The 25,978-nt window shown below is 49.2% G+C and overlaps 7 protein-coding genes across 9 annotated transcripts; 3 read left to right on the plus strand and 4 right to left on the minus strand.

Annotated features, from left to right (window-relative positions):
* The first annotated feature begins 46 nt into the window (after positions 1–46).
* LOC117579525 (2-oxoglutarate dehydrogenase, mitochondrial) lies at positions 47–12,475 on the plus strand. Its single transcript, XM_034265438.1, has 8 exons — positions 47–380; positions 436–808; positions 868–940; positions 1,005–2,130; positions 2,190–2,344; positions 2,412–3,306; positions 3,367–3,521; positions 12,024–12,475. The coding sequence occupies exons 1-8, from the start codon at positions 132–134 to the stop codon at positions 12,382–12,384; spliced, it is 3,387 nt and encodes a 1,128-aa protein (XP_034121329.1). The 5' UTR covers positions 47–131; the 3' UTR covers positions 12,385–12,475.
* Positions 5,981–23,396, minus strand: LOC117579526 (titin). Its single transcript, XM_034265439.1, has 2 exons — positions 23,180–23,396; positions 5,981–9,481 (listed from the first exon to the last, which is right to left on the minus strand). Exons 1-2 carry the CDS (start codon positions 23,379–23,381, stop codon positions 6,345–6,347), a joined length of 3,339 nt encoding a protein of 1,112 aa, XP_034121330.1. The 5' UTR covers positions 23,382–23,396; the 3' UTR covers positions 5,981–6,344.
* Positions 12,444–13,257, minus strand: LOC117579532 (protein OPI10 homolog). Its single transcript, XM_034265449.1, has 2 exons — positions 12,791–13,257; positions 12,444–12,727 (listed from the first exon to the last, which is right to left on the minus strand). The coding sequence occupies exons 1-2, from the start codon at positions 13,178–13,180 to the stop codon at positions 12,530–12,532; spliced, it is 588 nt and encodes a 195-aa protein (XP_034121340.1). The 5' UTR covers positions 13,181–13,257; the 3' UTR covers positions 12,444–12,529.
* LOC117579527 (ATP-binding cassette sub-family B member 7, mitochondrial) lies at positions 13,478–18,192 on the plus strand. Of its 2 annotated transcripts, none has more exons than XM_034265440.1 (6): positions 13,478–13,672; positions 15,494–15,608; positions 15,853–16,081; positions 16,147–16,301; positions 16,357–17,705; positions 17,774–18,192. In XM_034265440.1, exons 1-6 carry the CDS (start codon positions 13,559–13,561, stop codon positions 18,026–18,028), a joined length of 2,217 nt encoding a protein of 738 aa, XP_034121331.1. In that variant the 5' UTR covers positions 13,478–13,558; the 3' UTR covers positions 18,029–18,192. The 2 variants fall into 2 exon arrangements, with proteins under 2 accessions (XP_034121331.1, XP_034121333.1); XM_034265442.1 differs by having other exon boundaries at positions 13,480–13,672; positions 15,958–16,081; positions 17,774–18,188.
* Positions 13,543–15,599, plus strand: LOC117579529 (SET domain-containing protein 4). Its single transcript, XM_034265445.1, has 3 exons — positions 13,543–13,672; positions 13,973–15,430; positions 15,494–15,599. Exon 2 carries the CDS (start codon positions 14,051–14,053, stop codon positions 15,416–15,418), a length of 1,368 nt encoding a protein of 455 aa, XP_034121336.1. The 5' UTR covers positions 13,543–13,672; positions 13,973–14,050; the 3' UTR covers positions 15,419–15,430; positions 15,494–15,599.
* LOC117579528 (vitamin K-dependent gamma-carboxylase) lies at positions 18,190–24,124 on the minus strand. 2 transcript variants are annotated; one of them, XM_034265444.1, is made up of 4 exons: positions 23,872–24,124; positions 19,868–20,441; positions 19,452–19,804; positions 18,190–19,396 (listed from the first exon to the last, which is right to left on the minus strand). In XM_034265444.1, the coding sequence occupies exons 2-4, from the start codon at positions 20,431–20,433 to the stop codon at positions 18,300–18,302; spliced, it is 2,016 nt and encodes a 671-aa protein (XP_034121335.1). In that variant the 5' UTR covers positions 20,434–20,441; positions 23,872–24,124; the 3' UTR covers positions 18,190–18,299. The 2 variants fall into 2 exon arrangements, with proteins under 2 accessions (XP_034121335.1, XP_034121334.1); XM_034265443.1 differs by lacking the exon at positions 23,872–24,124 and having other exon boundaries at positions 18,219–19,396; positions 19,868–21,133.
* On the minus strand, positions 21,955–22,930 carry LOC117579531. The gene has a single exon (XM_034265448.1). It carries the CDS (start codon positions 22,826–22,828, stop codon positions 22,130–22,132), a length of 699 nt encoding a protein of 232 aa, XP_034121339.1. The 5' UTR covers positions 22,829–22,930; the 3' UTR covers positions 21,955–22,129.
* Positions 24,125–25,978: the final 1,854 nt, after the last annotated feature.

The raw sequence follows: 25,978 nt of genomic DNA on the forward strand, positions 1-25,978 counted from the left end.
ACACAAACCGAAACTGAGGAGCCTCCGCCTCAGCTCTTATCAGTATAAACAATTTGTTTAGAACTAATCTAAATTCTTTCTACAAAATTCAAAATTAAATCGTTGTTCGGATAGCCGCAGCCCAAAAGACGATGAACCAATGCCGGCTCAGGAATACGATGCTGTTCAGAATACCGTTCAGGGCCCTTGTGGCACTGAAATGGATGAGACACAACAAGTCGTGGCTTCAGTCTCGACAGTTGAGAACCGATTCCAGTTGTAAGGCACCAAAGGCACCCGCTAAAAGCAAAGATGCCGACAGTCTGCTCAATGGCAGCAATGCCAACTACATTGACGGACTCTACAGCAGATGGAAGGCCAATCCCAAGTCCGTGGATCCAGTAAGCAAATAAACTAATGAATACATCGCTTTACTCATAGTTTGCTCGTTTCTAGTCCTGGGATGCCTACTTCAGCGGCAATCCGCGCGGCGCCTCAACAAAATCCTCCGATAAGCGGAAGTATCGTCGCCCACCGATGGCACCGTCACCAGCGATTACAACTCGAACGGAGCTCCCATCACGGAACATATCGACCACGAACCCGGTCTCGACAACTGCAGCAGCGCCACCACCAGCAATGGACTGGAATTACATCGATGACCATCTCACGGTGCAGGCCATCATAAGAGCCTATCAGACGCGCGGACATTTGGCCGCCGATCTCGATCCGCTGGGGATTGTGCAGGCGCTTGGCACGACCTCCGTAGATGGTGCCAGGAGGAATGCAACCGAATCAGTGCTCCGACAGCATTATACCTATGTGTTCAGTGAGTAAAAGTGGGCAGAAGTAGCTGTCAGATTTCCTAAGGTTCCTTTTGCTTTGCAGACAATCTGAATGCCACGTTTAAGCTGCCCTCGTCCACGATGATTGGCGGCTCTGAGCAGTTTCTGCCACTCAAGTAGGTTTTCCTTTCACTACACGCCACTCCCTGCACTTCATTGTCATCTGGTTTCGTTTCGTAGACAAATTCTGGATCGCTTGGAACGCATTTACTGCGGCCACATTGGCGTGGAGTACATGCAGATCACATCGCTGAACAAAACCAATTGGATAAGGGAGCGCTTCGAGAAGCCCGACGCCATCCAGTTCAGTCCCGACGAGAAGAAACTCATACTGGAGCGGCTGACACGTTCTACGGGCTTTGAGAACTTTCTGGCCAAAAAGTTCTCATCGGAGAAGCGTTTTGGGCTCGAGGGTTGCGACATTATGATACCCATTCTGAAGGAGATCATCGATCGCTCGACCTCGCTCGGCGTGGAGTCCGTAATGATAGGAATGGCACATCGGGGGCGACTCAATGTGCTGGCAAATATTTGCCGCAAGCCCATTGCCGATATTCTGGGACAGTTCCATGGCCTCAAAGCCACCGACTCGGGCTCGGGCGATGTCAAGTACCATCTGGGGATGTACATGGAGCGCTTGAATCGGCTGACCAACAGGAATGTGCGCATCACGGTGGTGGCCAATCCCTCGCACTTGGAGCACGTCAATCCGGTGGTGTTGGGCAAGGCTCGGGCCGAGATGTACCAACGCGGCGATACCACTGGGAGCAAGGTGCTGCCGATAATCATCCACGGTGATGCCTCCTTCTGTGGCCAGGGCGTTGTCTACGAGTCGTTGCATCTGTCGGATCTGCCCAACTACACGACCCACGGCACCATACACGTGGTGAGCAACAACCAGGTGGGCTTCACCACAGATCCACGCTTCTCGCGCTCCTCCCGCTACTGCACGGACGTGGCTCGAGTGGTGAATGCGCCCATCTTCCATGTCAACTCTGATGATCCCGAGGCGTGCATCCATTGTGCGCGTGTCAGCACCGATTATCGTGCCACATTCCACAAGGATGTGGTCATTGACATCGTGGGCTATCGTCGCAATGGCCACAACGAGGCGGATGAGCCCATGTTCACCCAGCCGCTGATGTATCAGCGCATCAGCAAGCTAAAGACCTGCATGGTCCTGTACTCGGAGAAGCTGATCAAGGAGGGTGTCATAACGGCCGCAGACTATAAAGCCATGATTGCCAAGTACGATAAAATATGTGAAGATGCGTGGGAGGAGTCCAAGAAGATGTCCACCATTAAGGTTTGAAGGGGTCTAATCTTCGGTTCGAATATTCCCGCTTAACCTCTTTGCCCTTGCAGTATTCCTCCTGGATTGACTCACCCTGGTCGGCCTTCTTTCAGGGCCGCGACAGGCTGAAAATGTGCCCCACAGGCGTTAGTTTGGAAACGCTCAAGAAAATTGGCGAAATCTACTCGAGTCCGCCGCCCAAGGAGCACAAGTTCAAGGTGCACAAGTGAGTCGGGACGGAATGCTGGATCATACACCCGGCATAATTCCACTAAATTTGAACTCTTTCTCAGGGGCATTTTGCGCATTCTGGCGCTGCGCAGAAAACTGGTGGAGTCCAAGCTGGCTGACTGGTCGCTGGGCGAGGCCTTTGCCTTTGGTTCGCTCGTAAAGGATGGCATACACGTGCGTCTGTCCGGTCAAGATGTGGAACGCGGCACGTTCTCGCATCGTCATCATGTGCTGCATCATCAGTCCCGAGACAAGGTGCACTACAACTCCATAGAGCATCTGTATCCCGATCAGGCGGACTACAAAGTGTCCAACAGTTCGCTGTCGGAGTGCGCGGTGCTGGGCTTTGAGCACGGCTACTCCATGGCCAATCCCCACTCGGTGGTGATCTGGGAGGGGCAGTTTGGGGACTTTTGCAACACCGCCCAGTGCATCATTGACACGTTCATTGCCAGCGGCGAGACCAAGTGGGTGCGACAGTCCGGCATGGTGATGCTGCTGCCCCACAGCCTGGAGGGCATGGGCCCGGAGCACTCCTCCGGGCGCATCGAGCGTTTCCTGCAGATGAGCGACGACGATCCCGATGTCTTTCCGGACACCTGCGACTGTGACTTTGTGGCCCGTCAGCTAATGGAAATCAACTGGATTGTGACGAATCTCTCCACGCCAGCGAATCTCTTTCACGCTCTGCGCCGCCAGGTGGCCATGGCCTTTCGCAAGCCTCTCATCAACTTCTCCCCAAAGTCCTTGCTGCGCCATCCGCTGGCACGCAGCCCCTTTCGTGACTTTAACGAGTGCAGCGAGTTCAAGCGACTCATTCCCGATAGCAAGACGGCCAACAAGCCCGACTGCGTGAACAAGTTGATCTTTTGCTCGGGCAAAGTCTACTACGATCTGTTCAAGGAGCGGGAAGACCACGAGCAAGACGAAACGGTGGCAATCGTTCGCATTGAGCAGGTAGAAGCCAGAACCTCTCGCATGTATTGGATTAATATTACCATTTATTCTTTCGTTTAGCTCTGTCCCTTTCCGTATGATCTGGTCATGAAGGAGCTGGAATTGTACCAGTCTGCGGAGCTGTTGTGGGTTCAGGAGGAGCACAAGAACCAGGGTGCCTGGTCCTATGTGCAGCCACGTTTTGACACGGCTCTGATCAAAAAGGAGAACGAAACGTGAGTGATTCGAACAGTGCGTAGATGCTAAGACACAGACACAGACACAGACACAGAGATTTCGCTCAAATGCCAAGGTGCAATGTCAGGCCTTGGGCTACTACTGTAGCTGATGATAGCCCCCGCCGCCTAATGATTTAATTCAGGTGCGATTATCGTTGACGCGCCTTCAAAGTGTCAATCGAAATGCTTGCGTCGACTGTGACGATTCTTCTCGCTGTCGCACGCATCGCCCAGAGACATGATCCAATACGATCCCAAAGTTTCGTTTGACACTTTTCAAGATGGCGACGGTTCGTCGTCGTCGTGGCGGTTCGTGTGTGACGCCATCTACTGATTGTGATCCTTGGGTAGCTGTAGCTCTGCTCTGGCACTGGCACTGGCGCATGCCAACACCAACAATTTGATGGATTTTTTCACTTAATCGTTTTGCTCTTTCTCTCTGAGATCCTCTGGCACTTTATCGGGTATTTCATGTCATAATATCTGCAGCATATAGTCCCTGTCCCTCACTTTCTTGGTAACATTTCAATTAGTTGTCTGTCTGTCCCCTTCAATTTAATTATTATTACCAAACAAATAGCTAAAGTCCTATACTAAATCTTCTCAAATTCCCCTCTGTTTCCCCCTGCCAGGGTACTTTTGTAGTCGATCCCTAAATGTTATATTTTTGTTTCGATTTTTGTTTTTGTTTCTTGAAAAGAAAACGTGTGCCAAGCAAATTCTTGAAGGTTGTTTGTTGTTCTGCCCTAAAGATTTATGGGTGTGCGGCCTGATCTTGTAAATTGTTGAGCATATTTTGGCGTATATTTACGTTCGACCAGCGGGTGAGTGAGTGAGTGAGTGAGAGATTCGACCTCGTCAGAGTTCAGAGTTCGCCCCCGCAATAGTGCCTTGACTTCCTCGTTGAGCGAAATGTCGGTTCAGGGACAATGGCTGTCGCTTCGATACGATTAATTTGTGCAGCAGCTCCAATAATTTGTTTCAATTTGGTTTTTGCGTTGTTAGTAATTGGCCCGGCACGGTCAGGCACGATCCGATCCGATCCGATCCGGTCCGGTCTGTCCGGCCTTGTTGGCAGATTTGCACTTTGAACAAATCGCGGACAGCCCCATGTCGATGTTCGAATTTCGCATTGTATAAAACTAGCGCAAGGAACTTGGCACAGTTTTACTCGATACTAAAACAGAAAGCAGTCCCCAACCGCATCCACATCCACTGCCCCTGGCCGCAGATATGTGGACTTGTAGTTGTTGCTGGCGTTTGTCTGTTGAATTAACGATTGGCATTTCTTTTTGCCAGATCTTTGAGTGTTGTCCGCACAACCCACAATCCACAATCCACACATAAAACTTATAAGTAGTAAAATTCCGAGCACCCCGACTACGACATTGGTCCTGGTCCGTGTCCGCAGTCTCTGATTTATTTAAAATATTACCACACCACAGCTTCCCCTGAGCAGTTTTTATTAAATAAACATGTGGCGGAGAAACTCGTATGATTTTTATGTTTCAAAACTATTCTGAAAGTACTTTGCTCTGCACTTGAAATCTTTGATGTGTTGAATGTTTTCTTCTGTTTTCCTCCTCACAAATGCCATACATACGACGAGAGTACACACGAGCATGAAATGTGTTTGGATTTTGTTTTATTCATATTAATGTTTGTATCTGGTTGCCAGCCCTGTTCGCAAAATTGAATGAAATAACTTGCCGGGGGGCACTGGCGCACACTGGCGCACACGAAAAAGGCCTCAGGAATGTAGCATATTTGCGGGTCTCTCATCTATTATAATACACGTACGTATGCCTCATTCCTATAAGCTATGTACATTGTACAGATATATGTATAGCTGGCTGGCATGTTTTGTGCATTTTCTTTGTTGTTTTTTGCCAGGAGAGGGGAGACAATAATCATGAGAGATATTGAAATGTCCGCGAATGTTTGGCTTTCCCTTTTGCGGTTGTTGTTTCCCCCCTGTCCGGGCCAATGCACATTAAAGTCCCGCCAAAGTTTTATTAATGGCACGCATCGTGGTGAGGATCGGATCTTTCTGTTGTTCTGTTGTAGTGTGGGTGGCCAAGCACCCATATATAATAATTGTCAGTGATTTTATGAGATATGTTTATGGAATTTATTGCCCCCCCCTGGACAAGGGGCAGTCGAAATATTTGGTAGCGCCTTTGGCTTGTTCTGTTTTCTTTATTCATTCTCATTCATTGCGATATTTCCTCCAATCGAGTGGCTATTAATAGGCCGGGAAAAACAACAGCAGTGAGTGAATAAATGCAGAATGGGCGGCCAGGGGGAGGGCATCAATCGCCAAATGGGAAACGTTTTTGAAATAAACAGATTCATAAAATTTTTATGAGTAATTCGATTTGGAAATAGTTGCTGCTGCTGCTGTTGTTGTTGATGATTGAAATGGAAATGGAAACGGAAAGAGTTTGCAACGCAAATTAGTGAAATATTTTGTCGCTTTATTTAACATTAAATTGGTTTTTGTTTCGTTACACATACTTAAATTGTAGACTCTCCACTAAAGCGTTGAACGAAAAGGAGGAACACGTACACACATCGAGCTGATACTGGAATAATTTACAATCTACTAACTTTAGGATTTAACTACAGGCTAGACTATTTACAGGAAGATTACACATATGCGAGACTAGAAAGACTATAACATAACTGAATGTCGAGTTGAGATCCTTAAAAAAGTGCCTTCTTCAATGAAAAAACATTTTTTAATTCTACTCAATGGCTAGAGAGACACAGGCACAGGGGCACACAGGGACACAGCCACTCGGGACTCGGGACTCGCCTCTACACCATATTCCATATGCTGTAGCTGGCCGCTCGTCGCTCCTCCTCGGCCACCTGCTCGTAGTCAATCTCCAGGTATTCCTTGTTGTCGAAACGCACCTTGCGGCCCGTGTACTTTTTGATGTAGCTGACATGGGCGGCCACCTCCTTGCCCTCGATCTCCAGCTTGTACGAAATGCTGGTGATGCGCTCGAGCACCCGGCCACGCTTCCAGCGCACCTGGGTCTTGCGGTAACGCTCCGCATAGAGCACCAGATCTCCGATCTTGTATTCGCGCACATGCAGGCAGGACTTGAGCGGCTTCACCGGCACTGGCTCCTGCTCTGGCTGCTGCTGCTGCTCCTTGTCTTCCTCCTCGTCGTCAGTCACATAGGCAATGGCCTTCTCGATGGTCTCGATTTCGGGCTCCTTGGGCTCCTCCGGCTCTGGCTGTATGAAGAATGTGTCGCTGATGGAGAGGCGTCGCTTCTGTCGCTTGATGATCACCTTCTTTTTGATCTTTCGCGGCTTCTTTGGCGCGGGAGTGGGCACTGCCTCGAGCTGAGGTTCGAGCTCAGATTCGGGTTCGGGTTCGGGTTCGGGCTCTGGCTCAGGTTCGATTTGGTTGCTCTCCTCGCTGGGCGCTTCTCCGGGTGTTGCATCCCCTACGACTTGTAGCTGCTTCTCCTGTGGCTGCTTCACTTGCTGCTTCTTGGGCGGCGTTAGCTTGTTGATTCTCGAGGAGAGATCGCTGATCTTGTTCTTGTCCCGCAGTATGTTGCTCAGCCTGCTCTCCTCCTCCTTCTCCCGCGCCTTGTCTATGGAATTCTTGCGCACAAGCTTCTTCAGATGCGTGGGCTTCTTCTTGGTCACGGACAGATGATCCGCTTTGTCGCCATCGTGCGGCTGTTCAACAGTTTCGATCTTGACGGGCTGCACCGGACCCGCAAGTACTTTCAGCTCCGGCATGGTGGCAAGACTGTCGCTGGTATGCGCCTGTGCGTTGTCTTTTGTAGCTGCCCCGGATTGGATTTGCAGTGGCTGTAGCGATGACTCTTCGTGCGGCACTTCGCTCAATGTCGCTGCTATTTGTGGCGCTGACTGTTCGACGATCGACTGGGAGACGGAGGCACTGGCGGCGCCTTCAATGTCAACACCGATGGCCACCTGTTGGGGCGTTGCTGCTTTCACCTGCGTCTCCGGAACAATCTCCGACTGATTAATGGGTTCTTTGGACTCGCTTAATGATAATTCGCTGATAATTATTGCAGGCACTGCCTGTGTTGGGCTGATCTCGGATGTGGCTGCCGGCACCACCAGCACCGTTTCGGCCACCAACTCCGCTAGTTTGAGGCTTGCGCGTCTGCCTCGTTCGCTGGCTGGCGCTTGATTGGCAATCGCAGGGGCAGCCGCCGCCTCATCGATTTGCAATCGTTTTGGCTGGGCCTCTGCTGCATCTCCTTCGTGGCTTTTGGCAGGCGTTTTTGTGTCGCTTTTGGCTGCCACCGCATTGACCTCTGCCGTCGCCAATTGTTCAGGTTCTGGCTTGACCGCTGCAACCATCGATGTTCCCATCGTCTCCTCGGCTATAGATTGTTTCTGTGTTTTGCCGGAAGTTATTGGCGTTGCATTGATACTCATTAATTTCTGCTTCTTTTTGCGCTTGACAATCGCCTCCGAATCGGAGGGTCGCCTTTGTGTGATGAGTGCATCGATCTGGCCGACTGCCGGCTCGATCTTGATCTTGGATGGCTCCACCGCAGCAATTGAGGCACGTCGCGGATTCTTCACCTTTGACTTTACCACCAACACTTTCTTTTTGACACTCTTGATGGTTGCTGGCGCTGCTGCTGCTGGCATTTCTGACTCATTTGGCAGTGCGTTTGTGTTTGGTTTGGGTTCTTCGGTTTGTTTTTGGGTGACTTCTGCGGGTGGCAAGGTCTCCGCTTCAGCTGCTTTCACGTTCTTTGCCTTGAGTTCCATTTGCACCTTGGCCAGGAAGTCCAGTTTGGCCTGGGCTTTGCTTTTCTCTGAGAGTTTTGTTTGCTCTGTAGTCCTGACTGGCTCCCCATTGACTGGCGTTGGCTCTGAGTTGGCTGCTGCTCCATCTTCTGGGAGTTTTGTCGCAGTTTTAGCCACTTCCTTGTATGTTTCTGTTGCATCATTTAACTTTGGTTTGATATCGATTGAATTTTCTTTAATTTCAGCTCTTTCTGGTTCTTCCTTTTGGTCCTTGAGATCGCTGGCAGTCGTCGGTACATGGTTCTCCCTGATTGATTCAGCTTTGGCCTTCTCCTTCTCCTTCTCCCTCTCCCTCTCTCTCTCCTCCTCTGCCTCGTCAAAGTAGCTGCGACGTCGCACCTTGCTCACAAAACGGAATGTCACCGGAGCCAGAGAAGGAGCTGCTGCCGCCGCTGTGGCTGCAGCACTCTCCACACTCTCAGCTGACGGCGGTCCCTGCCACTTGACGCCCGCTGCCTCCGCCTCGCTCTCCGTGCTGTATTGCTTGAGCACGCCCTTGACCTCATTGAGTGCGCCCGATATGCGTGCCTTGAGCTTGTTTAGACGCTCGATCACATCCTCGGGCTTCTCCTCCACCGATTCCTGGGAGCGCATGCGCCGCTGTCGACGCAGACGCGTTCGCTCCGGCAGCACCGTGTCGGGATCAACGGTGATGTCATCGCGGCTGCTCGAACTCCGTTTTAGTTGTTCACCCAGCAGCAGGGCAGGTGTGATGGCAGGCGGCACTACATCTAGATCCACATTGCGTATACGACTGATGGCACTAAAGCGACTGCTGGGAGGAGTTGCCAGTATCGGAACAGCAGCTGGGATTGGTGTTATGACGGGACTGCTCAAGGGCAGACGTCTGCTTGGCAGTGTTGTGGCTGCAGTCTTCAGTTCGTACTTCATCTCGCTGCTGCTGGCATGGACAGGGCTACCGCTGTCAACGTTTCCTCCGCTGCTGCTGTTGCTGCTGCTGCTGCTGCTGTTGTTGTTGTTGTCATCCACCTCAGTGGGCGGTTCGATTTGGTCGGGATAAACGACGATTGATTCACTGTCCCGATCGTCACTCACTTTGCTCACAGTCATGTCCGCACACTGCAGCTGAGCACTCGCTGCCGCTACCTCTGCCGCTCCCTCTGCCTCTGCCTCTGCCTTAGACTCACTCCAAAGGTTGCCCGTGTTGCACAGGAATTCGATTGCTTCGGTCAGCAGTTCAATTAGCTCAAAGTCGAGCTGCGTTTGGGACTGGGAGCCGACGACAGCCTCGTCTAGGAACGCGCGAACGGAAATTTTGAGTAATTCTAATTTTGGACGCGTTACTTGGGCACTGGCACGGCGACTGCCCACCAATGATCCGTACTCCGATTGAACGTGTCTGCTGGCGCCGTCGCTTAGACGAATATTAGTCGGAATTTGTTTCGGATCGTCCACTTGCTCTGGCGACGTTTCGCGCGCGTCTGAGAGATCGACGGGCAGCTGTTGCTTCGACCGCTGCTGGTGGTTGCTGGCCGCCACTGCCCCATCTATTGTTTGCTCCCCAGCTAAGCATATTGACTGTAGCTGATGCTGCCTCTCCTGCTCTTGATGTGCCAAATTGTTGCTCCCCTCTTTAGTCATATTTAGCTCATTATGATCTTCGGGCCGTCGTCCATGCTCCATCTCCGCCCCCCCAAAGACCTTCTCTAATTTGCTTTGCTCGCATATTTCGCGTTTATTTTTGGACCCATCCACATCCATGGCGTAGTCGCTGTCTCTGTCGTTGTGGTCGTGTCGCTGGCCGAAGAAGGCGTCATTACAATTTTCCGCCTGTTGATGCTCGATTTCCTTCTGGTCGCCAACACCTTCGGCATCGGACACGTTCAAGTTTAATGCTGCTGCTGTATCGCGCTGCCAACGCTGGCGACGCCCCTGAGCTGCGAGTTCATTATCAAACACCTTATGTACATCATCATCATTATGAACAGCATTCAGGGCAGCATCACCTTCTGCTCCGCCTGTCCACTGCGGATTCGTGTCTATTTTGGGCTTTGTGTCGCGGCTCATCTGCGTCACTGTTGTTGTTGTGGGCACCACATCCGTTGGCCGCACCTTCTGCCCGCCGCTTGGAGCTCCTCCGTGCTGTCCGGCGACCGTTCGATGATGATGTTGATAATGATTGGGAAAGCTAACAAATCGTTTTTTAATTATGGGAAATTCTTTGAGCGCCTTCGATGCGGGTGGCCACCACAGCTGCCCCCGTCGAGTCATCGTTGTTTGGCGCTTTGCAGCATTGGAATTCCGCTGCGGCATTTGGCTCAGTTTGGGAAAGGTGAACGTGGAGGAGGGAGCATCATGTACCTGTTGAGATTTGAGGGGAAATCTCTTAATCATGTCTGAAATGTGCTCTCGCTTGGGGCTAGTGGGAGGCCTCAGCTTCGGCGTACTTTCACCAAGATGCAGGGGAAACTTTTGCTGGCATTTCTCTTCATTAACATTTCTGTGCAAGGGAAACCTTTGAGCATTCGCCTGGTACTCATATTGTTTGTATATTCCTTTTGGTGGCGTGTTCTTTTTGTCACTTTGCTGGCACAGACACAGACGCAGCTCTGAGTGATTGGTGGGGAAGCGCGAACGCGTGACCCAGCGGTCGGGACGCTGCGGAAATTGTAGTCCAACATTCGGCACTTCCGGCCCCATCACGGATGATTCAGGCTTTTGATTTATGATGCCATCAACAACAAGAATCGTAGAATTATGAGCAGCAGCTGCTTCTGTTTGTGGCATTGCTACTTGTGGTTGCTGCGCCTCTCCCTCAGCCCCAAGGCTGCTGCTCAATGACAGCGCTGACTGTGCCGGGCTTTTGCTCTTCTTTTGACCTATTTTCACGTGGATCTTCGGGGTCTCGTGCAACACTTTCAGCGCGATCCACTCAAGCGGAACGCGTTCTATGACAATCGATATGCGGCACTCAACACGTTGCAAGCGAAACTGTCTCGCCAATGCAATCATTCAACAGCAGCCCGAGAAGAGCAAGAGCCAAGAGACTCGACTCGATTGCGATTTGCATTTGCTCGCCAAATCAATGATCAGCTCGGGCAGCAAGTTATGTGGCATGCCATGCCTCTTATTCGAAGCATAGATGCTGTGCAATTTTGATTAAAAGGTTGCCGCTTCATTCATTCAAATTCCCTCTACAACAAACACTGCAGGGTATGTGCACAATGTTTATAAATTGTGTAGAAACAATACAAAAACTGCAGCATGGTCAACGGAGGTTGCGCGTGTTTTTAGATGCCACAAAGACAGACAAACATACATTATGTACTCGTGCTCATGGTATGTATAAGATCCATTTTATATAGACTAAATAAATGTGTCGACTTTGCCAAATGGTTTGCTCTTTTTTTGCAGGCCACAAAAAAGAACAGAACGATAGATAGGAATAAAAATCAGCTAGCGTCGCCCAGCAGCGCCAATGCTATTGTTTAAATAGACCCACATATCGCCTTTATACTAGACCATTTAGCAGACATTGGGTAGATATATTCGGGTGTTTGCTTTGTGACATTCCCTTGCCAAATTGTGCGCCGTGCCGGCTGTTCGGCGGCGAGCGAAACATAAATTACATAGAGAGAGAGAGCAGCGGCACACTTGAAATACAATGGGTGTCTTATTTAATAATTAATAAACTATTTTCTTTTCGACTTTCGACAGCCGTTGCATCTCCTATGTGGGACGTCTGCCCAACTCGGCTCCGGCCACAGGCAACAAGGTGCAGTTCATGACCGAGTACAAGGCATTCATGACCGATGTCTATGGCGAGATGACCGAAGGCAACAAGCAACGTCTCGAGCGCATTGTCAAGGAGCAGCAAGCGAAGGCCAAGGCAGCCACCAAAGCAGGCAAAGAGGCATTGGATGCTGCCAAAAAGAGAGCTGAGCACTCCATTAAAGAGAGCAAAGCAGCAAAGGCGAGCGAAGCGGCAGACAAGAATGCACCAGCAGCGGGTACACCAGCAAAGGGTGCACCACCGAAGGGTACCGATGGAAAGCCGAAAGAACCAAAGAAAAAGTAATCCCTGCAGTCGAATTTCTTGCAAGTCTTTGGCCTACAATTCGAACGTATTCTTGAAAATACTGAAAGAATATATACAAATGTATTTGCAATATTTATAAAATAAGTGGGAGATGGGGGGCACTTAACGGTACTTGGGTGCGCTGTTAGTACTTCCAGAAGTTCGGGTTCTGATCCATGCGACGCTGGAAGTTGGCGTACCAGTTTTGCACCACGGAGAAGGGCACAAAGGACTCGGTCACGGCAGGGGGGATGTCTTGTGGCGAGACACAAAAACTGGAAGCGTAGTTGAAGAAGTTCTCCAGCATGCGCTGGCCAAACTGCTTATTGTCGTTGGCACTGGACTGCAAGGGTAAATAACCAAGTTAATTCAGGAGTTTACAGTCACAAATCCATTCAGAACTTACCACTGCCGGAGTTTGCTGCGCCACCGTCAGCTCCGGCTCTATGCTGATGCCGATCTGCGCTATGTGTGAAATCTCCTGGGTGCCAAAGACCATGCCATTTGAATGCGTGCCCAGCTCATGGCTCTTCTTCAGTTGTGCTATCTTGAATATCGCCGAGGGCTTGTTGTTGCCGATGTGACCCAAGTACTGCCAGGTTGGTGCCGCACACGCGTCCGGCCAGCTGAAATAGATGGCAGCCGAGGCGCCAATAGGTAGCGGTGTGATGCCCGTCAGGAAGACGACTATGTAGTTGACAGCCTCGATGTCCGGCACATTAATCAGCAACTTGTTTTCACCCACGGGCTCAAAATCCGTTTGTGGCAGGCGTCCAGTAATTATTAAACCAAACATTTTTCATTCGTTGGGCGGAATTTTCGAGAATAAACAACAAATGCAGAGAAGCCGCTTTTGCGAACCGATTACAAGAACTAGTTCCCGATTAAATGTGTTCTGAATATTATTTTTAAATTGTTATCTTTTACCTTTCAGTAAAATAATTAGGAGAGGCTCATGAGAATGTGTGAAACTCGAGTTTTTTTTTATTTATAATATTTTTATTCATTTTTGCAGCAACGTCAAAATTACTGAACGAACGGAACCAACACGTTCATCCCTGAGCCAGCTGACACTGCTGCGTTAGCCAACACTATTCTCGGCAGGGCTGTAAAACTGATCACATAAACATAGGGTCGTCGACACTTAGATTGGATTTATTTTGGCAATAAAGTGATGGCTGGACTTTTACACCTGACGAAATTGTGCAGCAAGAATCTCCCCTCCGCCAGTGGCCACGCGACATGCTACAGACTTGCTAAGGGAAGCCATCACGTGCAATCGAGAGTGGTAAGTGTCTACCGGTGGAGCACACTTAAACGCCCGTGGCCGTGTCTCAAGGCCACTCGGCTAGATAAAGTCGCCCCTGTCTAGATTACGATTTCGTAATTATGCGTAAATCGAATTACTATTTTAGTGGAATATTCCATCAATTAGAGCAGCAACAGGCAGCAAATCAAAACAAAAACAAAAACAAAACCAAAACCAAAAAAAGTGGTCAGGCAACAGTATGCGTGTGTGTTGTTTTGGCCCTTTTAGAGTTAGATTTCAATGAATTAATGTACTACGCACTTGCTTCTTTCGTTGCAGTAAGCATACACATAGCAAAAACACAAACATAGTACATCGGTAGCACGGCCAAAACAGCACACACGCAGACAGACAGAAATGGGTCGCACACAGCGTCGTCGTCGTTGCCGCCAGGCCACCGAATCGCCAACTGTTGACTGCGACAAGAGCAAGTCGAACAACAACCTGCAGGCTCTCTACGTGCAGCTGCATGCACGTGGCTGGCAGAACTCTACGCAGTTGTCAGGCCACTCGTTTGTCCAGACCGGACGCGGGCTCTGTTCAAAGCGTCGCTCGTTTGTGGCTGGGGACGAGCTGATCCGCCTGCCCGTTGGCTGTCTCATAAGCATAGTCACCCTGGAGTCAGACGAGGCGTTCAAAAGGCTCTTCAATAAGGATCTATTCGACAAGGATGCACGAATTTCGTTTCAGGCGCTGATTGCCTGCTACTTGTTGCATCAGCGCCACTTGCACGATTGTTCACAAAGCTCTGATATTGGAGATTATTTGGATACTCTGCCCAGTAGCTACACAACGCCATATTTCTGCACCATACCCGAGCTGCAGTGCCTGCCGGAGTCATTGCTCGAGCGCACCGTGGCCCAGAATCGACAGATACGCGACTACTACGAAATACTCAAGAGCCTGGTGGGTTCCCAGTACTGTGAGTGCTGTGGCCAGAGATACTGCCAAGAGATATGGACGTTGTCGGAGTATCGCGTGGCCTACTTTGCCGTAAACACACGCAGCGTCTACCTCAATGCCCGGCTGCTGAAACTGCCGTCGAAAGAAAGTCACTTTCAACCTCTCCTGAGCGGCAGTACAAACCTGGCTTTGGCTCCGTTCTTGGATCTGTTCAACCACTCGGACGCTGTGCAAACAACCGCTGAGATTCAGGGACAGGAGTTTGTTTTAACCCTTAATGGCCCGCCCACAGTTGAGATCAAGCCCTACGATCAGTTGTACATCAGTTATGGCGCCTTAACTAACTTCAAGCTGCTGACCGAGTACGGCTTTTGGCTGAAAGGCAATGTCCACGATTACTTTGAAGTATCACTGCTGGACATTGAGCACATGGTCAAGCAGAATAAAACGCTGGCCACGCAGACCTTCCATCGCAACATCTTCAAGTTCATCAGGGAGCACAATCTGAGCGATCAAATGTTTGTGCACCTCGACGATGGCTGCTCGCACAACCTGCGCGTGGTGCTCCATTTGATCTTTAAGCAGCAGGCCTACTTTCCCAATTTACTCAATCAGATTGCCTTTGGCGATGTGCAACAGTTCGATGATGTGCAGCTAGAACTGGGCTATTTGGTGGCCCATAAGATCCGCGAGTATCAGTTGTTTGCAAGGGAACTCGACAAGTTGCCGCAGCTAACAGAGAGCGGTGCAATGGCACGCTCCTATCTGCAGGAGTGCATCCGATATTTAAACGACTTTGAGGCGGTGCATTGTCTATCCTAAGAATCGAATAAAGTACAAAAATGTTTTGTAATTTTCTAAACAACTGTGCCTAATCTTGTGACGTTTTTATTGCAGCTTTACTCGTCGCTGGCCAACGTTGACGATAATGCAAAGCGAAAAAAGATTACGCCATTTACGCCCACGCCTGGGAGTAAGCTGCTGGGTGGAGTGTTTGGCAAGAAGGCCAAAGGTAGGTTCTACCCGGACCCTGCTCCTCCCATTCACGTCTTGCTGTAGCTAACACTTGTTGTACGGTAGCTTTGTATCCTTTATCCTTTTCTTTTGACTAACCAAAATTGCGTCTTGTTTTTGTGAGTTCTTCTTTTCTTGTAACCTGAACCAAGAGTCGGCCCAATGCTCGTTTCGTTTGTTTGTTCGCTTGTTGTGTTGAGCGCCTGTTTGGATTTTGCTGCATTCAAGTAAACTCAATGCAGGTGCAGCCCCAGCAGCAGCAGTGGCAGCAGCAGCAGCGACAACAACGCTACAACATCGGCAACGACTTCAAGTACAACAATCTCGACAATGTCACGTTCATATAGGGGGCAGCAGCGATGGCGGCTCTGGCTTGGGCAAGCTGGATGCACCGGAGGTGACCTCACAGGATATGATGCGAGCGATGATGGCATACATTTGGCCCAAGGAGGATCCCATGGTGCGCAAACGGTGAGCACTGAAGGAACTTTCATACAGAATTGATAATAATTTATGCATATTTTCTCTCTTTAAAGCGTGGGCATATCTCTGGGTCTGCTGGCTGGCTCCAAGCTGCTGACTGTTTGCGTTCCTTTTCTGTTCAAAGGCGCTGTGGACACCATGACGACTCTGAATATGGACACGGCACCAGATGCGGTGCTATCCACAGCCACAGCGCTGCTCTTGGGATGTAAGAAATCAGTTCATTTCTCTCTGAAAGTTATTAATAATTGTACCCCGATTAGATGGCATTGCCAGAGCGAGTGCCGCTGGCTTTAATGAACTTCGCAATGCTGTCTTCGCGAAGGTGGCGCACCATTCCATAAGGAAGATTGCCAGCAATGTGTTTCTGCATCTGCACAATCTGGATCTGGCTTTCCATCTGAACAAGCAGACGGGCGCCCTGTCAAAGACCATCGATCGTGGCTCGCGCGGCATCAACTTTGTGCTCTCCGCCATGGTCTTTAACATTGTGCCAACGATCTTCGAGCTGGCGCTGGTGTCCAGCATCTTGGGGATCAAGTGTGGCCTGGCCTTTGCCGGTGTTAGCATGGGCTGTGTGGGCATCTATGCGCTCTACACCCTGAGTGTCACGCAGTGGCGCACACGCTTCCGGGTCTACATGAATCAGGCGGAGAATGAGGCAGGCAACAAGGCCGTGGACTCGCTGATCAACTACGAGACGGTGAAGTACTTCAACAACGAGAAGTATGAGGCTGGCTGCTACAACGAGGTGCTGAAGAAGTACGAGGCGGCCAGCTTGAAGACAAGCTCCAGCCTGGCGTTGCTTAACTTTGGCCAAAACGCAATCTTCAGCAGTGCCCTCAGCTTGATCATGGTGCTGGCCGCCAAGGAGATTGCCCAGGGCAACATGACCGTGGGTGATCTGGTCATGGTCAACGCTCTGCTGTTTCAGCTGTCGATTCCGCTCGGCTTTCTGGGCAGTGTGTACCGGGAGGTGCGACAGGCGCTACTCGACATGCAGTCCATGTTCACGCTGATGAACGTCGACAGTCGCATTCAGACGGCGCCCAATGCCCAGCCTCTGTTCATTGACAACAGCAACGCATCGATTGAGTTCCGCAACGTGAACTTTGAGTACGAGCCCGGCAAACCGATCTTCAGGGATCTTTCCTTCACGATACCCGCTGGCAAGAACGTCGCCTTTGTGGGTGGCTCTGGCTCCGGCAAGTCCTCGATGGTGCGCCTGCTATTCCGTTTCTTTGAGCCCAACTCCGGCAAGGTGCTGATTGGCGGCCAGGACATCAGCTCTGTGGACTTGGACAGCCTGCGAAAAACGATTGCCGTGGTGCCTCAGGACTCGGTGCTGTTCCACAACACCATCGAGCACAACATTCACTATGGCAACCTGGCCAAGTCGCACGAGGAGGTGCAGAATGCGGCACGCATGGCCGATCTGCACGATTCCATCATGAGCTGGCCCGCAAAGTACAACACGCAGGTGGGAGAGCGTGGCCTGAAGTTGTCCGGTGGCGAGAAGCAGCGCGTGGCCATAGCTCGTGCCATACTCAAGAATACGCCCATTCTGATCTTCGATGAGGCGACCAGCAGTCTGGACTCCATAACGGAGCATGTGAGTAGATAATCTGAGGAGTTTTTGCTTGCCAAACAGCTAATCCTTGAGCTCTGTTTGACCCACAGAACATTCTCCAAGCCTTGAGCCGCGCTACCTCGGGACGCACCAGCATTTGCATTGCCCACCGCCTGTCGACAGTCAAGGATGCCGATGAGATTTTAGTGCTCGAGAATGGCGGTGTGGGCGAGCGTGGCACGCACTCGCAACTGCTGAAGCAGAATGGTCTGTATGCCAGACTGTGGGAGACGCAGACGCAGCAATTCGATCCCAGTCGCCACACCGAAGACAACCAAGAGGCAAGGAGTAGCGCCCAAGCGTAGTGACAAGTTAAAGCCACAACGAAGTGTGTGTGTCCCTTGATCGTTTATTATTCATCTCTGACAGCGAAGAGAGAGAGAGAGAGATTGTTCGTGGTTCGTTATTATTAGGCTGAAAGTAATATTGTGTGAGTGACATTTGTAAATACAATTTGTAGTTAAGCGAAGCGGCATTTGTGCTAGTATAATATTGAACATTTATTATCAGTTTTATCACCCATACAAATTAGTCACACTTAGGGATAGGATTAGTCCAAGCTTCAATCGTCAATCTTCAATCTCTCTCCCGCACGGCCAGCGGTATGGGCACATCGTACAGCAGATACAGCAGACAGTTGCCAATGTGTTCGAGGAACTGCTGATAGTTGGCCACGCGCTGCTCAAACTCACGCCACAGCGGCAGCAGCGGACGCTCCGACTCTGCGGCAGTCTCCTCTTCGCTGGCAATGTCCTGCTCCAGCATCGTCTTGTTGGTGTACGTGAACAAATAGGAGGCGGGCTTCTGTCCAATTGTCGTCACAAAGTGCGTGATGTTGCTCTGCAAGCCTATGCTCTTGCCGGCTGTAAGGAAATACGATTCCCGCTCCACTTCGCTCTTGTAGCGCACATTGCCCTCGAGGATGGTCAGCGTGCAGTTGATCAGATCCGGCGAAATAAAGTTGATCAGCGTCAAGCCCGGAAAGTCGGCCACAAATATAACATCGGAGTAGTTATTCCAGGCCAGCACTTCGTTCTCAATTGTCCGCAGCTTGGGACGCATGTGATTCAGCTCGTTGAGCAGCGGCAGTGACCACGAAGTGGTCTCAAAGGGCGACCACGGCGCCTTCAGCAGATCCACGCGTGGATCAAAGGAGCGCTGCTGGAAGCGGCCGTTCATGGAGCACCAAATGTCAAAGTAAATGGAAATGTTGCTGCCAATCGACGGACCACCCTTGACCTGCCTGTTCTGTATGTTCTCCTCGATGCACTTGGCATACTGCACCGCCATGTCCGCGTACTTGGTCCAGCGTTCGTACTCGGTGAAGGCAAATGGATTGAGGTTGTGCACCAGCTGATTGTCGTTGTCCACGACCTGGATGGAGGTCTGCAAGGTGTCGTACGAGTGCACCATCATGTCCCAGGAGTAGCCGTACAGGCCATTGGTCCAGTTGTTGTATCCCTTGGTGATGAAGTGCGAGTACGGCAGGAAGAGCTGCAGCACACAGTAGCCGAGGATGAGGCATGTGCGGAGTCGCGCCAGCAGGGATGGCTTGGATGGGGTTAGAGCTGCCGCTTCAGCTGGGGCAGTTTTTGTCCTGCCGCGTATTCTTCGCGGCCAATCGAAGCTGAAAAACAGAGGAACTTCGGCCAGGCATACCCAGGGGAACATGCCTGCAAAAGGAGGCAAAATTACTTAACAAAACTCAGTCTTTCCCAAAGAACTCACCTATGACGAACAGACGGGAGTTCATCAAATGAAAACTGAGCATAAATGGAGTCACCAGCAGTCGCGTCTTCTCGATGGTCATGAAGAAGGCAATGGAGACATCAAAGAAGGCCGTGAACCAGTGCACAATCAGCAGATCGATCAGCTCCGGATCCAGCATTTGGCGGAAGGGTGCGAATACCCAGTGCTGGCTGAGACTGCTCATGGCATAGCCGGAGAGCCACTCTGCCGAGATCTTCTTCAGGCCGGCGTACATGTACAGAACAAAGAACTGAAACTTGATCAGAAAGTAGTTCCAGTAGGGCACGGTCCGACTACGACTTCTCGCGGGATTCAACCAACTCTCGAGCGAACTGTAAGTGGAAATTTAAGTTCAGATTGCAACGAATAGTAAATATTTATGTTCTAATGCAGACCAGTAGCTGTCGGCTTGGGTGAACAGCAGCAGCGTGCCCACCAGTCCGAACAGATAGCTGTGGTTATTCCACGTCGGCTTGTCCAGCAGAAAGATGTACCAGTAGGGTACGATGAAAGCCAGGCAGCTGCAGCGAAACCGATAGCCCAGCATGATGCCCCAAGCGCCCAGCCACATGCAGAGGTAGACGCAGCCCATCAGCGGATAGGCCAGTGCCCGCATGCCAGGGAACAGCGGAAAGTGGCAGTGATGGGGCTCGCCAAAGCGCACGTCCAGCTGGCCACCGCCTCGCTCCTCGGCTATGTCCACCAGCATGGCGGCGCCAAAGAGCAGCCGGAAGACGCCCAAGGCGGCTCCATCCACAGGTCGCTGCAGCCACGTGGTGAAGTTGGTGAGACTGCTAAAGTTGCTCGTCTCATAGCCGAAGCATTCTTGGAAGAGGTTGCCCAAGGTTGAACCTTGTGCTGGAACATCGTTTGGGTTGGGGCTCTGTCTGGTGGTGTGTGGCTTCTCCTGTGCTGTGGTTACACTCGATTTTGTGGGTAGCTTTCGCTTGGAGTTGGCCATGGTTTGTCCTGAAAACATGTTGCTTCGATTATTTAGTTGGAGCATAAGGAACAATGGATTAACCCCCACAAGTGCAAACATTCTGCTGGTTTAGGGTGTTTTTTTTTTGGTTTCTTTAGAATTTATTTGAAAAAGTTTGACATAAATACATGCATGCATATTGGTTGTATACTAAATATATAATATATGTTTGCGTTTGTGTGTGTGTGTGTTTACATTTCGTATTTTTTGCTGATTTTTTGCATAATTATCTACGGTTTGTTCTGAACTTTATTGGGTGTGGACCACAGCATAGCTGCTCGCTGCACGTCTGCCCCTTGCCACTGCCCCAAGGGCTGACATTTCACATTTCCACATTGGTTGGATGGGCATGGCGAGAGCGTTTGGCCATTGAAAATATTGCTGTTTTGGAGCGAAACGGATTCGCGTAAAAAAATATATCAATTACACTCATTCTGCACTCGATGCTCGAGTAAATATTGCAACAAATTTGCCCAGCTTCGTATCGAATTTTGTTTATTTATTGAATGCGCAGCAAACATTAATGACACACCGTGTGGAATTGTACCATTTCTGTGTTCGGTTGCATTTTTCGTTTGTTTGCTGCTGCTGCTCTTACGAGTATACCTTCGAATACACAAATACATATATTTCTGTTCTGAATTTAAATTGGGGATTTTACAATTTGCCAGTGTCCTGTGCATTGGTTCGCAAAATTTCCAAACTTTGTTGGGGAAACAAGCTTTGAAAATGCCTCAAACTACTACCATCATACCATACATACATACGAATACAATATAAAGCCCATCGCAGCGCGACTGCCTGAATATACTTTTGGTTACTTGTTTTTGTTTACTTGGTTAAGTACTTAATTGGTTAGAGAGATGCCGTACACATGCAATATAGGATTGACTCGCTATCGATTTTTTGTTTGTTTGTCGTGAAACTATATTAATGTACGTAGAGAATTCCAATTTGGAAATACATACAACTATATGTATACATATTCGTATTCGTTTTTCGATTCGGAAGTAGTAAGTACAATAATTTATAAGAAATAATCTTTGTTAATGAAAAGGGGTTGGGTTGGGTTGGGCTGGGTTTGGGTCTGCCTGATTCTGAATCGCTCTTGATTTGTTTTTCTTGGGTTAGGGAGGGAGTTTACTTTAATGTAAGTACGACAGTTTATGCATAAATGACTAATATTTTGCTTCACAATCTATTTTACTGTGAGAGAGTTGCCATTAAAATACTTTTGTTTTTAGTTTGGGTTTTTTCTATCTCTTTTTTCGATATTTACGCAACGCTAAAACATTTTAAAATGCATTTTCAAAGTTAATTCAATAAATTTGCTTTTGGTTTTCATTTTCATTTTCATTGGTTTTGTTTAGTTTTCGGTTTTGGTAAGCTTTTGAAAGATTTAGACATGGGTTTTTGAGTGTCAAAAATTTGCATACAATGGGGGCAACAACCCCACTTCTCCCCCACTATGCGACACGACGATTGCTGCAGTTGTTGCTATCGCTGACCGGAAATCAACCCTTGCGGGATTTCACGCCGCCTCAATGCAGTTCCATGCGCCGACTCTCGCTCGCTCGCGCTCGCGCTCTCTCTCTCACTTCTCACACGGCGGCGGCGGTGGCTTCACCCTAACCCTAGTGTCACCACCACTCTCCCGGCCGCCGTACCCCTCCCTCTATAGACGATTCTGATTCAGCTGGGAGCGTGGAGTGAAGGGACTGACCATAACACCGCTGGGCCAGATCGCCTCGTTGAAGAGCTCGTTGAAGCGATAGTCCGGAATGGAGATCTTGAACTTGCAGTAGGACAGCTGCGAAAGATTGGCATCGTTCTTCACCAGCTTGGTGCACTTGACCAGATTCTTGTTAATCTTCAGCTCCTCGGCCAGGTGGTCGATGACATCCTCCTCGCCGGTGTTCGTCGCGAACTTTCCCACCTGCACCCAGCGGCCGTAGTCGCAGACGACCTGCAATCGATCCGAGTTGCAATTGTTGCCGACGACAATGAGGTTGTTCTGCTGCGGATGCTTCTTGGTGGTGTCCAGGGCGCTGGCCTGCTGCATGGGTGGCTGGTTGCCGAACTGGAAGTACTGCTGGTACATCCTGCCCTGGATCTGGTTGATGCCATTGCACACCTTGTTCACCTTCTCCTCGATGGTGTGCAGCTTCGACGAGAGCGCCCGTGGCGATTGATTTTTGCACTCGTCGCAGTTGAACGAAACCATCGGGTTCTTCTGTATGACATCGTAAACGGCATCGTCGATATTCACGCACGTGCGATGGAACTTTTTGCGGCAGTCATCCGAGTTGCAGATGATGAACCCGGCCTCCTTCCCGTTGATTGATTTCTTGCACTTGGGGCAATTTTCGGCCATTTCAATGCGGTTTTCGGTTACCTTTGCGACTTCGGTCTGGTTCTGTGCCAGCTCAATCTCGGGAATTCAATTGTTGGCCAGACGCAGACGAGGGGGAAGAGAGAATATGTCGAGAAAACACACACACACAAGCAGTCAGGCTGGCTGGCTGGCTGGCTGACTCAGCGCACGGAAACGAGACAGCAACAGCGGCAAATACACTGTTATACACACAACAGTTCAGCTGGAGAAAACCAACAACAGGAACAGCGGCAGCAGCAACAACAATAACAAGAACACACTGCGAATTATATGAGCGAAAGTCCGAGGTTGATTTTGCTTTTGCTTTTGCTTTTGCTTTTTCCGCTTTTGGCTCTTTCTGACCCCTGCACTGGCAATCGGAGCAATCAGTGACAGTGAGTGGTGAGTGTGTGTGTGTGTGTGTGTGTGTGTGTGAGAAGGCTGCTGAAATCGAGAGGGGAAGAGAGAAACGCGACCGACAAAAGAACTCGAGAACCGTACGCTCCGAAGTTTGCAGAATGACTGGACAGAATCGACCAGCAACAACCCCCATGTGAAAGCTGTTTGCGTCGTTGGCGAGGCAGGGTATCGCAGTTGTACCTCTAGCGTGTAACGGTGCCTTGCTCTCCGAGAAGCGAAAAATTGGCAAAGCAACTGGGGATTACCGTTACCAGAGAGCAACCTTACCTTTCGAATGGATGCCCTGAATGGCCAACGTGCTTCTGGGGGTTGGCTTTTAACAGCTATTTTCGCCGCACGCTTTCTGGCTGGCAACCAGTTTAGCTTATTTCGCCCTCTCTCTCTCTCTCTCTCTCTCTGTCACTCGGGTGCAGTGAAAATAAAAACAATGCACTAGCACACAGTGCGCCCTGGCAACCCTGCTTGTAATTCAATTAGGACTGATCTGCACGACGCCACGCGTGGGAGTTTTAAAGTGTTTGGCTAATTTTAAAACACCTTCGGTAGAGTTTTTAAAGGGGTTTTAACTTATAAACTAATTTTGTTGGGTTTTTAATGAACTAAACTCAAAATATTTTACCCACCTTGAAATATTAATAGTGTTAAAGGTGCAGATCCTTTCTTTGGTAGAAATAGTCACTGCAAATCATCAAGATACACTTCCTGTGATGTGATCTAACAACAATTATCACTTTCAAATATTAAATTTAAGCTTTTAAGTCAAGCAAAAGGCACTCCTACTCCTACTGCCTTGCAACAGTTGGGCAGCTGCAACGGGCACACACACTCTCGCTTTACGCCTGGGAGCCACTGTGGAAAAGGGAAACACGGAGCAACACGGTCCACCAACTGAGGCTGTGCGCAAAGGTTGCGCCTTATTTATACGCGGACAGAGATACGGGGCCGTCGTGGTCGTTTCCCTCTCAGTGCAGCCGGAGATGGGGGTTGATAGTCGTGTGGGTGCTTGTGGGGGTGTTTGCGCATGTCCTTGGCTGGAAATGGCAACGAATTTAATAATAATAAACAAGTGGATCCGCCCATTTAGTATGTCTCGACTGGACAGTACCCAGGAAAGTGCTCCAAGTAAATGCCAACTGGAAAACTATTATAGAAAAATGTATTTAAATTTTCCTGCCTTCGATTACTCCTGCGCCATGTCCTACACCTATAAGAGATCTACCCTCAGTTCACTGGGTATCGAATTCGCAAAGAAAAAATGCAAATAACGTTTACAGGTGGAGGCCCCAGCAGCTGGGCCTTCTTCGACTTGACGACTCTCTGCAGCTGTTATTGTTTGCCATCCGCCTCCAGGATTTGGCCAACAGACGCCGACGGTAATTGGGTTTCATTAAGTGTCGCTGGGGCAACTGGGACAGGACATGAAAGCGGCTTGCGGGTGGGGTACGACAAGCAAGGTGCTCAGCATTTCCGCTTTCTTTGTGTGTAGGCCCTTGTTAGTGCTGCTCCAATTTTGTTGTCGACTGCATTGTCAATAGATTTTAATCAGGTGTGGCAAGCATAATAAACAGGCGCCGCAGACTGCTCGTTCCCCCACCAATAACTGTTCGCCACTTCTTGGCTGATTTAAATCTATGCGTCGCACCGCAGACTCGGGTTTATTTCCATTATCCATAATTTCCTACCAGCTCGTGTGTGTCTCTGGTGTCTTTTTTCCAATTGTTATTTATGTATGCACCCACGTGTGCCCGTGTAACGAGACTTAGGTAGTCATTCTGTTCTACTCTTTTGCTGCCACTCCTACGCTCAAAAATATGCTATACTTTTTGCCAAATTCTATTTTTACCCTTCTGTGCAATTCCCAGAAGAAAGTGTTTCCTAATTGTAGTTTGACGAATATTTTAATAACCTTTGGAACTTGGTTCTTCTGTATGAACAGCTCGATCTTAGAGGTGACTTAGAGGCCAAGGGCTGTTATACATACACTCAAAGGTATTTCAAAGACATCATTAATTTCTTCCAGTGTTCATGAATACTCTTAAGAATTCTCCATTAACTTATTCCCTTTTTTTCCCTAGCAGCATAAAAGACTGTGTGATTTTGTTTTTATTTATTTATTTAAATAATTATGTATTTTCGGGGTGCAATTAATCATTAAATTAATTAGTAATATTATTGTTTATATACGGTTCATATATATATATTTACTCTCATTCTCCATCTGTGGTTTTGGTTGGGGTTTTCCTCATTTCTCTTTTTGCTTGTAGTATGTTTTTCCGCTTCTCACATCTCTCTATCGATCTCAGCTTCATCTCACATTCTGATTGCTCTGTTGTGCCTCTCAACGAAATGTACTCCGCCTCTTCACTCCGTCTGTCTGTTAATGTTATTGTGTGTGTGTGTGTGTGTGTGTGTGTGTGTTGTGTCTGTATACATTTGTTTTCTTTTTTTCTGGTTAAAATCCAAACAAAAACCGAAACGCTCTCTAAACATTTGTCTCATTGATTATTATATTGATTCCGTAGTTGGTAATGTTTATATGCATGTGAAAGGTTTACATGTGTGTGTAAGTGTGTGTGTGTGTCTATGTGTTGGTGTTTGCTTTGGGTGACATTTTTATTGCAGTAATGGACACATTGAACGAGATTTGATTAAGCTTTAAGGGCGACATATTGTACACGCTACGAATATTGCTAAAAATACCTGCACTTTGGGTCTTAGATTTTCATTTTT

This window comes from Drosophila guanche, unplaced genomic scaffold, assembly GCF_900245975.1.
Source record: "Drosophila guanche unplaced genomic scaffold, DGUA_6, whole genome shotgun sequence".
Taxonomy (NCBI): Eukaryota; Metazoa; Arthropoda; class Insecta; order Diptera; family Drosophilidae; genus Drosophila; species Drosophila guanche.